Below are 16794 nucleotides of genomic sequence, written 5' to 3' on the forward strand. Positions count from 1 at the left end.
GGGGTTGTACTGGTTAGGACAGACTCTAGTCTGGACAGAGGTTTTCCGTCAAACACCTGAGTGGCGGGTCACTCTCCACCAAACTCAGGGCTTCCTGATCAATGTCCTCCTGATAAGCTCTCAAACCTTACCAGAGTACACACTGTCTGACTCCTGCCAGACCAACAGCAGTGACAGATCTCTGCTTGATCTGCTCACTCTGCCAAAACGCACCAAAAGGCACAAAGAACCAAAAGACAAAAAGCCCTCAGCACTCTGGCTGACTCTTTTTATATTCTTGCCATTTCCCTCTAGCCAATCAGGGCTGGCCAGGGCTTAACCTCTTCAGGGCAGACTTTAATCCCTGGAAACTGAATGCCTTATAATAATAATAATAATAATAATAATAATAATAATAATAATAATAATAATAATAATAATAATCACAAAATACAAGGACCTACAAATTGAAGTTGAACGATTGTGGCAGAAAAGAACAACAGTAATCCCACTAGTAGTCGGTGCTCTAGGAGGAATCCCAAGAAATCTTGAAAAACATCTGGAAAGCCTGAACTTGGACAGAACATCAGTCCACATGCTGCAGAAAGCAGCACTTCTAGGAACTGCACACACATTCTCTTCGAAATAATTCTAATATCCTAGGGTCCTTGGGAAGGGACTCGATATTCAGAGATGAATTTCCAGACACTTGTGCTGTGTTGTTGTATGTGTAATAATAATAATAATAATAATAATGTACATAATAATTACACACACACACACACACATGTAATAATATGACAGCCCCTCTGCTCCACATGGGTCCTTTAACATCATTGGGACCCACCGTTCCCCCTCTTCCCTTTTTGGGCAGGAGCAGCAGTGGCGTAGTGGCTAAGAGCAGGTGCACTCTGATCTGGAGGAACTGGGTTTGATCCCCAGCTCTGCCACCTGAGCTGTGGAGGCTTATCTGGGGAATTCAGATTAGCCTGTGCACTCCCACACACGCCAGCTGGGTGACCTTGGGCTAGTCACAGCTTCTCGGAGCTCTCTCAGCCCCACCCACCTCCCAGGGTGTTTGTTGTGAGGGGGGAAGGGCAAGGAGATTGTCAGCCCCTTTGAGTCTCCTGCAGGAGAGAAAGGGGGGATATAAATCCAAACTCTTCTTCTTCTTCAGTAAGGGTTTTTCGTGGGATGCCAATGTTATGAAATAATCGCTGTTTTAATGGGATTAATTTTTATAGTTCATGGAGCTTGAGCATTAACTATAGGTTTATTTATTGACTAGTTATTTATTCGCTCCTCTTGTGATACTGTGTTTTAGGATGGTTTTATATATGGTGTCTTATGTTGTACACCGCCCAGAGCCCTTTGGGGATAGGGCGGTATACCAAATCAAATCAATAATGATAATAAAATAATAAATATTGGATATCTATCTAACAAAAGATTTAACTGTCTAAGTCAGAGATGCAGGATGGTACCTGAGGGCTCAGTCTATCAGCATCATTTGCACCATGACTAATTTACTCCGTTGAATCCAAGAAATTCCCTGGACAACTGTTCCCTTTTATTCCTTGATTATTATTATTATTATTATTATTATTATTATTATTATTATTAATAATGTGTAATATGTGTATTATTATTGTCAATTATTATTAATATTAATATGCAATATTAATAATATTAGTGATTTAATATACGCTATCCAGAGGCTCAGAGTAGTGAACAATATAAAATGTCATATATTATTATTATTATTATTATTATTGTTATTATTATTATTATTATTATTATTATTATTATTATTAATTGGATTTAATATACCGCCCTATCCCCGAAGGGCTCAGGGCGGTGAACAATATAAAATATCATATATAAAAATATACATACAATTTAAAACAATATGACATCAGCAACTTTGGAAACCAACTCTGGCAAAATCCAGAAGCCACCCCTAGTTTGTTGCCCTTTGGATAGTCGCGTACTTCGTTTGCTGGTGAATTTATTGAAAAGGCCTCTTCTCTTCTCCTGAAGTTATCTTCCATAAGCAGGCGAGTCCAGTTTTAGAACTGGCGGTGAAAAGTTCTTCCCCCGATTCAAGCCACCTTCCTTTGTGCTTTGTTTCACAGCTCTGATGGCATTTCAATTTCCACACCTGTGGCACGGACTCCTGTAAGTATGCATCTTTCAACAAGTGTGAACAAATAGAAGAGGTGGGATCTTTGCACAGATGCTTGGGGTCATACCTGTATCTGGTCTGGGAGATGCAACAGGGCCAGCCCTCTCCCAGGAGTTGCCAACTTCTCCTGGAAGGAGCTTTCTTTCTCTTTAGGGCAGAATGCCCAAATTGCAACCCCAAACCCATTTATTTATCGCAAAGCGCCAACACAGCAATTTACCCTGAATACTGAGGTTTTAGTTTAGAAAAAACAGTTGGCTCCGAGGCGTGCGTTACTCAGGAGTAAGCTTGGTCAGAAATGTCTGTAACGCTCTGGAGCCTGTTTTAATATGCCTAATAAAGGTTGTTGTATTGAGTAAGCTTGGTGGTAGTTGGTGGCTTTGCTTTGAAGCAACTGTGCAACTCTTCCAACGGATGAATCAAGACCCTAGGAGGGTTTGCTCAGAAGCAAGCCCCATTGCCAGCAACTGAGCTTACTCCCAGGTAAAGGATCGTGCTTTAGTTCTTTGCATGAAAATCAGTGGGGTTTAACAGTGCTTAACAGGGTTACCTACACTGCTTCCCCAAAACTAGGTTTTAGGCTTAATGTTAATAATCGAGCCCAGCGGCCCAGGCCAGCCTAGATGTGTGTGTGTGGGGGCGGGGGGGGACTCTGTTTGCACGTGCCCACATAGAGGGCTCTGAGTGCCACCTCTGACACCCGTGCCATAGGTTCGCCACCAATGCTTTAGGGCCGTGGTGGCAAACCTATGGCACTCCAGTTGTTCATGGACTACAATTCCCATCAGGGGCCATAGGTTCATCACCACTGCTTTAGGGTAACTGCTGCCACCACCTGACCTTTGTATGAATTTCCCACTGGGGAGTGCCAGTGCCCCCCAACTTCCTTTCCAACTCTGGGGCCCTGCCTCTGTGTCCCCCCGCTTCCCCTCACCTGGGCACCACAGGGATGCACCCATGGAGGAATAGGCCCTGTTGCCATATTTCTCCGTGACAGCTCTAAATTCTTTTCTCTTCCTTCCCAGGTGGGCCGTTACAGGCAGTGGAGCGAAACTGTCGTTAGGAAAACCCTCGCTGTGCTGAATCGTAAGTAAAATGTAGCCGTCCTGCATCTCTTTGCCTGGTATTTGGTTCCCCAAATGAGAAGTGTTGGGCTTAAAATACTCACAAAGGGAAACGCAAACCCAACCTAGGTCTTATTTGTATTAATTAGAAGACCAACATTTGACTAGAGCCGTGGTGGCGAACCTTTGGCACTCCAGAAGTTATGGACTACAAGTCCCATCAGCCCCTTCCAGCATGGCAGGGGCTGGCAGGGGCTGATGGGACTTGTAGTCCATAGCATCTGGAGTGCCAAAGGTTCGCCACCACTGGACTAGAGGCTTATATACCTCCCTTCCTACAGGTTTGGTTATTTTTGCACTATTGTAATGGACTCTGGTCTGATCCAGCTGGCTTGTTCTTATGTTCTTACACTGTTGCTTTCAGGAGCATACAAAGAACGAGCGCCGACCCTGTCAACCTTGAAGCACATGAGCAACCCGGCAGTGACCATCTCACAGGTAACAGACTCCTGGCTTCTTAATTGGTCCTGTCCCTCCCGCCACCCTCAACATAGGTTGGCTGCCGGCTGCCCAGTCATTTGGCAAACTGAACACAGGATAGGAAGAGCCTCAAGCAAAAACACGGGGGGGGGGGGGGGGGCTCTTCCAGCATCTTGGTGTGATGACAACGCAACTCAGGCAGAATTTCTTGCTGGCCTGTGGCTCACGACAGGCCCTTGCCCTCGAGATGTGCCAAGTCGGCCATCTCGGTTCCTGGCACTGTGCAAACCAAACCATCCCTTTGAAGAGCCATTTCTCATGACCCTGGGTCAGAATTCTGAAGGTGCTTACAGGCTCCAAAAGGGTGGGGGGCCCTCCTCTTCGGCAAAAAGGCCTCCCTTCCCTCAGTCATTCCTAACTTCGGGCTCTTGGTTCTGTCCCAGGACTTGCTCCACATTCATGAAACCGCCTGATCTGGAGAAGCGTCCGGTCGCAGCTGCAGCCATTTCTCACTCCTGCGCTTCGCTTCTAACATTTCCTCATTCTCTAATGTAAACGATGGGACCAGAGAACACTGAACAGGGCGTGCTGAGAGACGTGGACCATAAACAGGAGCTTGGGGCAGGGAAAATGGAGAGCTCTGCGTTATGAATTAGAACTGCACGAAGACTGAATTCTTTAACGTATTATGCTGAGTGTGCATTCGGGTATTGAAGAGATGGCCAAGTTCTGTTTTGAGATTCCTGCAACCCAAACCCTCTTGCACTGTTTACTGGACATCCCACTCCTGTTGATTAAGTGGACTCACCCGGCGTGATCTGCCCCGACCCTCGGCGAGAAAGGCAAACCGTCAACGACATAAATTGTAACGTGCCTTCTGTGTTGCTTTAAAAAAATAGCTTGCTCTAAATCTGCCGCTTGTATTTCTGTTTGGGATCGCTCCTTATGAGGCAGGGCGCTGGCTTAAAGTTACACTCCAAGCTTGTGGCAATAAGATCTGAAAGAAGGCCTTCGCACAAATCAGGGGTCCTCTCTGTGCCATTACACCTGGAAGTTCCTTGTAGGTAGACCTGGCCACTGCCAGAGAATGGGCACACATCTAGGCTGGTCTGGGCATGATCCTTTACCTGGGAATATGCTCAGTTGCTGGCAATAGGGCTTGCTTCTGAGTAAACCCTCCTAGGGTCATGATTCACACATTCAAAGTTTTGCACGGCTGCTTCACCAAGCTTACTCCCGAGTAATGTGCGCCTCAGAGCCAACCATTTTTTCTGAACTAAAACCTCAATATTCAGGTTAAATTGCTGTGTTGGCACTTTGCGATAAATAAGTGGGTTTTGGGTTGCAATTTGGGCACTCGGTCTTGAAAAGGTTCGCCATCACTGCCCTATAGGCTGGCCCATGGGCAGGGATACCTGTGAATAAGCACTCCCACCGCTACGCCAGGGTGGTATGGTAACAGTCCCTTCCCACTCTATGTTTCTGGACTTGAGTATAAGGCAGCGCTCATGTGTATTTGCTGCAGGACAGTGCAGTATCTACGACCCTACTATTCTCCATACAAGTACAGAATGCAGGCTGAGGTTGCAAGGAAGTCAGGCTCTTTCCAAGCCAAGCTCTAGGCCTTAGACTTAAAAGCAGGCAGGTCTAGAAATTGCTTCTAAGACAGAAGGGGAGAAGCAGAGGTGGGATCCAGCAGGTTCTCACAGGTTCCCGAGAGTAGGTTACTCATTATTTGCATGTGCCGAGAGGGGGTTACTAATGGGTGATTTTGCCACGTGATTTTTGCCTCAGCTACGCCCCTCCTCTCAGCAGTAGCGCGCAGAACTTGAAGCAGTCTAGCAGGAGGTGCACCGGCGTGTGTGGCAGCCTGCGCCTGCGTGCATTCGTTTCCCGCCCAAGGACCGGCGCAGCGGCTGCATCCTTGCCACAGCCCCGCCCAGGAATGCCCCACCCCTGGAATGCCTGGCCACGCCCCTGTTGTGCCCCGTCCAGCCCCACTGGCGCTACACCACAGTTTGAATCCCACCACCATGGGAACCTGTTACTAAAATTTTTGGATCCCACCACTGGGGAGAAGCAGCACCTTCCAGGGCTGGGGGGGCGTGCTTCAAAGGTCCAGAATACCCCTCCTCCTCTTCTTCTTCTGCGTTGCAGTACAATAGGTGGAGGCAGAAGCCAAACACAAACCTCACCCAAATACTCAGTTTATTAGTTGCTCCTCTTTCTGTCTACACACACTGTACCCAACATCCTCCCGGCTAGACAGAGAAGTACTACATGCCCGGGCAAAGATGCTCTGTGGGGACCATTGTTCAGGTTCTGTGTGGCCCCAATCCTCCGACAAGAGCTTGCGCTCCGTTAAATCAATGGAAAAGCATCCAGGGGTTCAAACCGCAAACAGGAAGGGGCACAATATTCAGGCTACTGTAAGAAAGCTAAAGAAGGAAAGAACCAGGAACGAAGGAGCAGGACATGAGCAGTAGAATTCTAAGCAGAATTACGTGCTTGTAAGTCCACTAAAGTCAGTGAACTTGGAAGGGTGTAACTCCACTTAAATAGACTTAGTATTGCCTTTCACAAACAGCCAGTGAATTACTTCCTGGCCCAATGAAGTACTTCCTGTCTACCCCTTTTCCTCAGGTCTCTCCCCCTTTTTCTGCTGCCTCCAAGTAGCCCCTGGTGACCCACAACCAGGCTGCATCAGTCTGAATAGTGCACATTATTAAACCTGCAGTAAACAATGAAGTGGCCAGGCAGGAGGTGCTGAAGGCTACGAGACGACCGACCCACAAGACAGCAGAGCGGAGCTGCACTGGCAGTAGATGCTCAGCAGTAGGTGCTTCAGGGGCCCAGGAAGTTCTGGCTGGCCTCCACACCCCGGCGTTCTTTGTTCCCTCCGGACCGGCTTCAGCTCAGCCTCAGCAAAAAGCTGCGGATTCTCTCAGGCTGGTTCGACGGAGGGGGAGGCCCTTCAGCGTCTGGGAGCTCGCAGAGGAGATCTGAGGAGAGACGCAATGGCACAAAGAGATGGTCAGGGATCCAGCTGCAGGAATGGCTCTACAAGAAAGAATCGGTTTCATGGCATGCAGGGGCGTAATGCCCATTGGGCAAGGTGGGCAGCTGCCCAGGGCACCACCTTGTGGGGGGCATCAAAATGCAGGGTTCATTTTTGGGTATTTTTAGTGGTTTTCCATTTGTGGCCTGCAGGGGTTAGGGTTAGGCAGGGTTAGGCAGGGGGCGTAGTTTTTAGGCTAGCGGCACCAAATTTTCAGCGTATCATCAGGAGACTGTCCCTATGCTACCCCCCAAGTTTGGTGAGGTTTGGTTCAGGGAGTCCAAAGTTATGGACTCTCAAAGGGGGTGCCCCCATCCTCCCATTGTTTCCAATGGGAGCTAATAGGAGATGGGGGCTACAGTTGTGAGGGTCCATAACTTTGGGCCCCCTGAACCAAACTGCACCAAACCTGAGGGGTATCATTAGGGAAGTTCCTGATGAGACCATGAAAGTTTTGAGACTGTGCCTTCAGAAATGTGCCCCCCCCTCCCCCGCCTGCAACCCCCATTGACAGCAATGCAGAAAACTCAATGCAGAACAAAGATTCTTGGGTAAATTTCTGGGATGTTTCTGCAGGGGGTGTATTTTTGCACGTATCAGCACCAAGATTACAGGGTATCATCTGGAGACTGTCATGATGGCACCCCCCAAGTTTGGTGCAGTTTGGTTCAGGGGGTCCAAAGTTATTAGACCCTCAAAAGGGTAGCCCCCATCTCCTTAGCAAAGAATGGGGAATGGGGCACCCCCTTTGATGGTCCATAAATTTGGGCCCACTGAACCAAACTGCACCAAACTTGGGGGGTAGTATAAGAACAGTCTCCTGATGATGCGCTGAAATTTTTGTGCTGATATGTCTAAAAATGCATTCCCTGCAGGCACCAATGTCCTGGTACAAAACAAATTTGGTCATGGTGGAGTGGCCGCCCATGGGGGGGTGGGGGGCATCCAACTCAGGTTTTGTCCAGGGCTACAGTTTGCCTTGTTACACCCCTGATGGCATGTTCTCCCCTCCCCTTCTCTCCCAAGTCCCAAGGTTCCTGTCTGAAGGCAGACAAACCCACCATTACTCCAAGATAGCTTCCCCCCAGGAGTTATTTGTGCAGAAGCAAACACAGAAATTGGCAGGTACACAGAGGATTGCCAGAGGACTGTTTGTGGGTCACTTTTTTAAAATGCCGTACTCAGCTCCAGCTGCTCTGGGGGATCAGAGCTTCCAAGAAGTTCAACCCACTCCAACCCCTGCGCACGGCACTGCAGGCAATGCGCAGATACATTATGCAAATTACTTCCTGTCCTTAAGTGTGGGTGTTGTTTGTAGCCAGAGAGAAAGAGAAGTCCACCTGCATATTCTTCCAAATATGTTTTATTGGAGTAAATGCTGACCTACATCCCAGCTGTATCATCAAGGATGATTCCTGGGGGCTTGTGCGCGCGCGCGCGTGTGTGTGTGTGTGTGTGTGTGTGTGTGTGTGTGAGAGAGAGAGAGATGTGTGTGTGTGTGAGAGAGAGAGGTGTGTGTGTGTGTGAGAGAGAGAGATGTGTGTGTGTGTGTGAGAGAGAGGTGTGTGTGAGAGAGAGAGAGGTGTGTGTGTGTGTGAGAGAGAGGTGTGTGTGAGAGAGAGAGGTGTGTGTGTGTGTGAGAGAGAGAGAGAGAGAGAGAGAGAGAGAGAGAGAGAGAGGGGGGGGGGGATGTATGTACAGCCTAGAGCCATGGTGGCGAACCTTTGGCACTGCAGATGTTATGGACTACAATTCCCATCAGCCCCTGCGAGCATGGCCAATTCAGGGGCTGATGGGAGTTGTAGTCCATAACATCTGGAGTGCCAAAGGTTCGCCACCACTGGCCTAGAGTCTTTGTGGAGTAGGGCTTAAAGTGCTGGACTGGGAACTCCGGTTCAAATCCCTACTCCACCATTCCAAGAAGAAAAACAACAGTTTGGAATTACACCCCACTTTTCCCAACTGCCAGGAGTCTCAAAGGGCCTTGCAAACTCCTTTCCCTTCCTCTCCCCAAAACAGACACTTTGTGAGGTGTGTAGGGGGCTGACAGAGAACTGTGACTAGACCAACGTCACCTAGCAGGCTTCATGTGGGGGAGTGGGGAAAGAAACCCAGATCTCCAGATAAGAAGGAAAAGGATTTTGGATTTATACCTTGCTTTTCTCAACTGTAAGGTGACTCAACCTTTCAGATATTTGAAGAGAGCGACCAGGTCCCCTTTTAGCCTTCTCTTCTCCAGACTCAACGGGCCCAGTTGTTACTATTTTTGAATTCTTTGAAGCTTTGTTTTATTTTTTAAAATTATCTCACTCTTTGCTCAGGAGGCTTCCTGCTACCCTGGCCGGCCTCCTTTGGACATGTTCTAGTTGACCGACAAACAATGTGCTGGCCGGAACTAAAACCAGCTCTCCAGATCAGGCCTGGTCAGTACAGAGGGGAGTAGAAACCCCATTATCTGAATTCAATGAGTCTTGTTAGGATCTCAGGAAAGAACAGTCCGGCTTCACCCTGCACTGGTCACATCCCACCAGGCACAGTACAAATCAATCTCTAGGCAAGGATCCTGGTACCATGAATAAAGAACTACAGGCAGTGGTGGGATCCAAAAATTTTAGTAACAGGTTCCCCTGGTGGTGGGATTCAAACAGTGGCGTAGCGCTAATGGGACTGGGTGGGGCATGACGGGGGCGTGACCGGGCATTCCGGGGGCGGGGCATTGCTGGGCGGGGCTGTGGCAAGGAAACGAATGGACACAGGCACAGGCTGCCACGCACGCCAGTGCACCTCCTGCTAGACTGCTTCCAGTTCTGCGCGCTACTGCTGAGAGGAGGGGCGTAACTAAGGCCAAAATCATGTGGCAAAATCGCCAATCTCGGCACACACAAATAATTAGTAACCTACTCTCGGGAACCTGTGAGAACCTGCTGGATCCCACCTCTGACTACAGGGCAAATCACCTTCACCAAGACGTAGTCGCCCGGCTTAGCCTTCACTGTAGCTCCAAGCCCAGAGCCGTCGTCCATCTCTACGTCAGGGAAGATCACCTTGATGTTGCCGTCATTCCTGCCGCACAGATCCAAAGGGGACCGCCGGCTGGGCTGGAAGAGCAAGAGGGGACAGTGGAGGATATTTGGTGTCATTCTGGGCTAAGTTGATTACTATTATGGCCCCAGACCACAGATGTCAAACTTGCAGCCCTCCAGATGTTCATGAATCACAATTCCCATCAGCCCTTGCCAGTATAGCCAATGCTCATGTTGGGAGGGACTGATGGGAATTGTAGTTCATGAACATCTGGAAGGCCGCGGGTTTGACACCCCTGTTCTAGACCATTAAAATATTAATCATAAGATAAATAAAATCCTGAAAAACACATCATTGAAAAGTTTGACTAAGATAAGATAAAATAAGTGTGTACAAAGCTGATACTTTAAATACTACACACAGAAAAAATAGAATAAAAGTATTTAGGGTCATTACCTTAACATTTCTTGGTTTGCTTGCTACGGGTTTTAGCGACATGCACACAAAACGTAGCCATGTTCAACGAGGCTGAGGTATACTCATCAAAAGTTTCTCTAATGGCATCTTATCTAGCAATCTATAAATTTATCTAACGTGGGGGCAAAGGGTCCTGAATTTGTCTCTATGTTAAAAAGCGAAGTTAAAAAAAATGTGTTCTGGGGACTCTACTTCACATTGCAAGCACAGGCAGAGTCTTTCTGCATGGGGGATTTTGTTGAATCTACCTTCCAGTTCAGCAGAGGGTAAGGTAAGCGTAAAAGCTCTCCTCAGCTTGCTAATTTCCAGGGTTGAAGAAGAAAGTTTGGATTTATATCACACTTTTCTCTCCTGTAAGGAGACTCAAGGTGGCTGACAAGCTCCTGTTCCTCTCCCCACAACAGACACCTTGTGAGGCAGGCGGGGCTGAGAGAGTTCTGAGAGAACTGTGACTAGCCCCAGGTCACCCAGAAGGAATGTAGGAGTGCGGAAAGACACCTGGTTCCCCAGATAAGCCTCTGCCGCTCAGGTGGAGGAGTGGGGAGTCAAACCCAGTTCTCCAGATAAGAGTCCACCCGTTCTTAACCACTACACCACGCTGGCTCTTGAAAGATAGGAGGCTGGGGCCAGGATATAGATATCTTTCGGCGCTGTCTTAAAGTCTGGTTTTATCACAAGATCCTGTTGATGCTCTATGTCCTCTATGTTGCCTGAGCCCCATGCATCTCCAATAAGGCCTTTATGCAAGAAGCCCAGTCTCTCTGAACTCTGTTACTCTCTCTCTCTCTCTCTCTCTCTCTCTCTCTCTCTCTCTCCCCACACACACACACCCACACACACCCACCCACCTACCCAGTTCGGTCTTTGGCAGCTCCCAGCACAGGATATCAGGTGCTGCAGAAGAGCTTTCTCGGCCCGGGATCGCAGAGAGCCGCTGCTGCTCAGAGCCAGGCAGCACTGAGCTATGCTCGATGTGACACTCACCCCCTCCACTAGGACCACTTGGGCACGACCCACAGCAGCCGCCGCGTTGGCCTGGGCAGCCTCCTCCCGGAACACGGCCATCAGTTCCTTCACCCGCTGCAGCTTCACTTCCTGTGGCACGTCGTCCTGCAGCCGGTGGAACGCCCGGGTTTTCTAGGGGGGCAAAGGCACATGAATGAAAGACAAAAGCATACCCCCAAAGAGGTCTGCCCCCCTCCCCCCCATCCACCGCACTTTCCGGATTAGACTGCACATCTTTGGCACGACCAGAATACATAAAAACATCTGATGTTGCACATGCTCAAGTCCTTTCTGCACATGTAACCAATCTCACTTTTCCATTCCATTCCAGACAGGAATGATGGTGAAACGGAGGGGGGGAGGGGCTTTATGCTAGCAGACTGAAATTTGGGCGTCCCTAGGGGAATACTACAGAGTTTTGTGTGATTTGAATTGGAAACCATGAAGAAGAAGAAGAAGAAGAAGAAGAAGAAGAAGAAGAAGAAGAAGAAGAAGAAGAAGAAGAAGAAGAAGAAGAAGAAGAAGAAGAAGAAGAAGAAGAAGAAGAAGAAGAAGAAGAAGAAGAAGAAGAAGAAGAAGAAGAAGAAGAAGAAGAAGAAGGAGAAGGAGAGGAGGAAGAGGAAGAGGAAGAGGAGGAGAGGGAGGAAAAGAGGAGGAGGAGGGAGGAGTTTGGATTTATATCCCCCCCTTTCTCTCCTGCAGGAGACTCAAAGGGGCAATGACAATCTCTCTTGCCCTTCCCCCCTCACAACAAACACCCAGAGGTGGGTGGGGCTGAGAGAGCTCCGAGAAGCTGTGACTAGCCCAAGGTCACCCAGCTGGCGTGTGTGGGAGTGTACAGGCTAATCTGAATTCCCCAGATAAGCCTCCACAGCTCAGGCGGCAGAGCTGGGAATCAAGCCCGGTTCCTCCAGATTAGATACACGAGCTCTTAACCTCCTATGCCACTGCTGGAGAAGGAAGAGTATCTTCCAATGAAACAGATTATGAAGGCCAAAAACCAGTATTAGTAGTAGTAGAAGAAAAGAAGAGTTTGGATTTATATCCCCCCTTTCTCTCCTGTAAGGAGACTCAAGGTGGCTTACAAGCTCCTTTCCCTTCCTCTCCCCACAACAGACACCTTGTGAGGCAGGTGGGGCTGAGAGAGTTCAGAGAGAGCTGTGACTAGCCCAAGATCACCCAGCAGGAATGTAGGAGTGTGCAAACACATCTGGTTCACCAGATAAGCCCCCGTCACTCAGGTGGAGGAGTGGGGAATGAAGCCCGGTTCTCCAGATCAGAATCAACCTGCTCTTAACCACTACGCCACACTGGCTCTCCAAGAATACTGAAACAAAACCAGGTGCAGCAACCCAATAACAAAAGCCCCTCTGGGAATTAGTAACAAAACTGTAAAAAAGAGCCGAGCAAACTCCCCTGCTCACGTCTGGTGGACGAGTGTTTTTCGGCACCAGTGACTCAGATCAGGATAGCCAGTTTTGTGGCTGAGAAACACCGACAGCTGGGCCTTTTGTCCCATTTGCCGTCACCAGGATCGTGCTCTCACCTGCCGCATGCTGTAGGCAAAGATGAAGGCTCCATTGTAGCGCACCTGGCGCAGGAGGGAGACTGTCTGCTGGTGGTCGTCTTCCGTCTCCCCGGAGAAGCCGGCAATGAAGTCGCTGCTGAGGCTGACCCCTGCCAGAGACCCAAAGAGAAAGCTCAACAGGGGCACTCACCAGGGGAAGGGAGGGAGGCGCTGAAGAACTCTCTGTGAGAAGCCAAAGGAGTGGATCGTGGTCTTTTCTCCGAGACACGTTTCTGTGTTCCTTTGTGGCCACTGTGCATGCAGAAAAATCCTGGCTCCATGGCTTTTCTGGGCTGTGTGGCCATGATCTGGCATACAGGCAAAATGACAGGAGTAAAAGCTACCGGACCACGGCCACACAGCTCGGAAAACCCAGAACAGTCAGTTGATTCTGAACAGTCAATATAGTGTCTAGATCGAGGGAAGTAATTGTACCTCTCTACTCTGCATTGGTCAGACCTCACCTAGAGTACTGTGTTTAGTTCTGGGCACCACAATTCAAGAAGGACATTGACAAGCTGGAATGGGTCCAGAGGAGGGCTACCAAAATGGTAAAAAGGTCTGGAATCCATGCCCTACAAAGAGAGGCTTAGGGAGCTGGGGATGTTTAGTCTGGTGAAGAGAAGGTTAAGAGGTGACCTGATAGCCATGCTTAGATATTTGAAGGGATGGATGTCATGTTGAAGAGGGAGCAAGCTTGTTTTCTGCAGCTCCAGAGACTAGGACCAGCAGTAATGGGTTCAAGGTGCAGGAAAAGAGACTCCACCTAAACATTAGGAAGAACTTTCTGACAAAAGAAGAAGAAGAGGAGGAGGAGGAGGAGGAGGAGGAGTTTGGATTTATATCCCCCCTTTCTCTCCTGTAGGAGACTCAAAGGGGCTGACAATCTCCTTGCCCTTCCCCCCTCACAACAAACAAACACAGCAGTGTGGTGGAGTCTGGAGGGTTTTAAGCAGGTGGCCATCTGTTGGGGGTGCTTTGATTGTGAGTTCCTGCATGGCAGGGAGGTTGGACTTGATGGCCCTTCTGGTCTCTTCCAACTCTATGATTCTGGCCGTGAAAAAGCCTTCGACAATCTGGGCCCAGTCCCTGGAAGCAAATCCGCTCAAAGGTTCCCCTTTTCATAGGGTCGCCTACTGAGATCCTGCAGAGAAACTGCCATCAGACAGATCTACAGGCCAAGATCCCAGACAGTGCCTGAGTTTCCAGCCCCAGAAAAAGAGTTTCAGAGGTCAGCACAGGGCTGACAATTATGCCCACTGCCGGGTTTGGTTATGGGATGCCGCCGTCTTCCTGGCTAGGCCCCAAATTCACAAGGTTGACCTCAGAGAGGTGTGCGAGGGAGCAACCGATCCAGAGTATATATGGCTAAGAATGATCATGGCTTTTGTCTCAGGAAAAGCCCGGAAGAACAGATAAAGATACCACCCTGCTCGGAAGCTCCTTCCTAGAAACTTCCATCAAGACCCTTTTCCCAACCGGCACAAAGAGAGGCCCAAAGCCTTTAATCTTTGATGCTCCTTTGCGAAAAAGCCTCAGCTCTGCGCGTTCTGTCTGTTAAAAATGCGGTCCAACAGGGAGCAGAGAGGAAGCCTACCTGGCAGGCAGTCTCGGATGTGGTGCACTAACTCCAGGTACGCCTCTCGGGAGTACCTGCAAGGAGAAAGCAGAGGTGTGCAAGGCAGAAATCGGAACACTTCAAAATACCTTCCCAGTCCATTTTTCATCCCTCCCGTCCTCCAATCAGCTTAGGACATGGTTGCCCCTTTCCCATTTTATTTCCACCTGACCCTGTGAGGAAGGCAAGGAGGAGGGCAGTGAGACTGGGCAAATGTCACCCGGGGCAGCACGGATTCGATCTCAGATCTCTGTACATTCGATCTCAGATCTCTGGGAGCAGCAGTGGCGTAGGAGGTTAAGAGCTCGTGTATCTAATCTGGAGGAACCGGGTTTGATTCCCCGCTCTGCCGCCTGAGCTGCGGAGGCTTCTCTGGGGAATTCAGATTAGCCTGGGCACTCCCACACACGCCAGCTGGGTGACCTTGGGCTAATCACAGCTTCTCGGAGCTCTCTCAGCCCCACCTACCTCACAGGGTGTTTGTTGTGAGGGGGGAAGGGCAAGGAGATTGTAAGCCCCTTTGAGTCTCCTTACAGGAGAGAAGGGGGGGATATAAATCCAAACTCTTCTTCTTCTTCTACATTACACTGCACTGGTTCTACAGGATTGGTGGCTACACGTTTTGCATGAAATAAATACACAAAAATGGAGCAACGTTAAGGTATGGAATAGTTCCACCTTCTTAGAACTTGAGAATGTTTGTATCCCTTTACTTGATTAACACCCCCCACCCAACAAAAAACAAGGCAGCCTGGATCCCACCATGGCGTTCAAGAAGAAGAGTCCGGATTTATAATCCACTTTCCCTAACTGCAAGAAATCTCAAAGGGGCATACACATTTCTTTCCCTTCCTCTCACTACATCAGACACCTTGTGAGGCAGGTGGGGCTGAAAGAGTCCTGAGAGAACTGTGGCTGGCCCAAGGTCAGGAGGAGCGGGAAAGCAGACCCATTTCTCCAGAGAAGAAGAAAAAGGACTTTAGATTTATATCTTGCTTTGCTCAACCGCAAGGAGTCTCAAAGCGACTTACAAACTCCTTCCCTTCCCCTCCCCACAACAGACACCTTGTTAGGTAGGAAGGGGCTGAGAGAGTTCGGAGAGAACTGTGACTAGCCCAGGGTCACCCAACAGGCTTCATGGGGTGGAGCTGGGAATCAAATCCAGTTCACCAGATAAGAGTTTGCCGCTCACGTGGAGGAGTGGGGAATTAAACCTGGTTCTCCAGATTAGAGAATGCCGCTCTTAACCACAACACCACACAGATTAGAGTCCAGTGCTCACGTATAGGAGTGGGCAAACAAACCTTGTTCTCTAGATAAGAGTCTGCCACTCCTAGCCACTACAACCTGCTGGTTCTGCCTCTCACTCACCCCCTCCGCATGGCCTCCAGGACGCCTGTGCTGCCACTCTGAGCTGGGAGGTGGATTTGCTTGCACAGGTTCAGCCTTTCCCGCATAAGATGGAAGACCTGCCGGGGAGAAGAAGAAGAAGAGTTGGATTTATACCCCCCCCTTTCTCTCCTGCAAGGAGATCCAAAGGGGTTTACAAACTCCTTAAAAAAAATTTTTATTGATATTTTGGATTGTTACAGATTTATATTATACATCTTTATATTTCATCCTCCATATCCTTTTACCCCCTTTTCTCCCCTTCTTCTTTTCTTCTTTAAATGTGCAGCAGCAGGTCCATTCTTTCTAATCTTCTTTTCCAGTTTTCTTCTGTGATTCCAATTTTGTTTAACCAGTCTTTGAATTCAGTCCAGATCCACTTCATATCTTTTTGTTTTTCTTGCCATATTTGGTCTCTTGACATTATGTCAAAAATTTCCAATTGTCTTTGTTCCCATATATATTCCAACCATTTCTGTATTGTCCAGATTCTTTTGTCCTTCCACCCTAATGCTATTACTGCGTGGGCCGCTCTAATCATAAGTTTAAAAAGCATTCTCTTTCTTTGTTCTATTATTGTATAATCCAGTATGCCTATAAATAATAGATCTATATTTATCTTTATTTTTACTTTCACGTATTTTTCCAAATACATTGTAACATTTTCCCACAGGTGTTTTACCTCTGGACATTCTAACCACATATGGATATAAATTGAATTTTTATCCCCACAATGCCAACATTTCGGGCTGAGTCCCTCTATCATATATGCCAACTGTTTCGGTGTTCTATACCATTTTAATATTTCTTCTCCAATTCTGCATATTTCTCTATTTTTATCTTATTTATATTGTCTATTATTTGTTTTATAAAATCTGTGTCTTTTACCCCATCTTGTTGCCATTTTTCCATTACAGCTCTTACCATAAATTCTTGATCTTCTATCAT

At 48.3% G+C, this 16794-nt stretch overlaps 2 protein-coding genes across 2 annotated transcripts in view; one reads left to right on the forward strand and one right to left on the reverse strand.

Annotated features, from left to right (window-relative positions):
- The window catches only part of LOC125432640, a 42137-nt gene extending 37519 nt beyond the window's left edge, over positions 1 to 4618 (forward strand). The window contains exons 12-15 of the mRNA XM_048496406.1: positions 2115 to 2157; positions 3190 to 3250; positions 3653 to 3726; positions 4152 to 4618. Coding sequence (XP_048352363.1) covers positions 2115 to 2157; positions 3190 to 3250; positions 3653 to 3726; positions 4152 to 4181 — 208 coding nt within the window. The 3' untranslated portion in view covers positions 4182 to 4618. The remainder of the gene's footprint in view (positions 1 to 2114; positions 2158 to 3189; positions 3251 to 3652; positions 3727 to 4151) is intronic.
- Positions 4619 to 5899: 1281 nt separating this feature from the next.
- The window catches only part of CDK5RAP1 (CDK5 regulatory subunit associated protein 1), a 31898-nt gene continuing 21003 nt past the window's right edge, over positions 5900 to 16794 (reverse strand). The window contains 6 exon segments of the mRNA XM_048496407.1: positions 5900 to 6710; positions 9724 to 9864; positions 11252 to 11404; positions 12819 to 12949; positions 14437 to 14492; positions 15829 to 15926. Of these exon segments, the coding sequence (XP_048352364.1) occupies positions 6630 to 6710; positions 9724 to 9864; positions 11252 to 11404; positions 12819 to 12949; positions 14437 to 14492; positions 15829 to 15926 (660 nt within the window). The 3' untranslated portion in view covers positions 5900 to 6629.

Source organism: Sphaerodactylus townsendi, linkage group LG05 (genome assembly GCF_021028975.2).
Source record: "Sphaerodactylus townsendi isolate TG3544 linkage group LG05, MPM_Stown_v2.3, whole genome shotgun sequence".
Taxonomy (NCBI): Eukaryota; Metazoa; Chordata; class Lepidosauria; order Squamata; family Sphaerodactylidae; genus Sphaerodactylus; species Sphaerodactylus townsendi.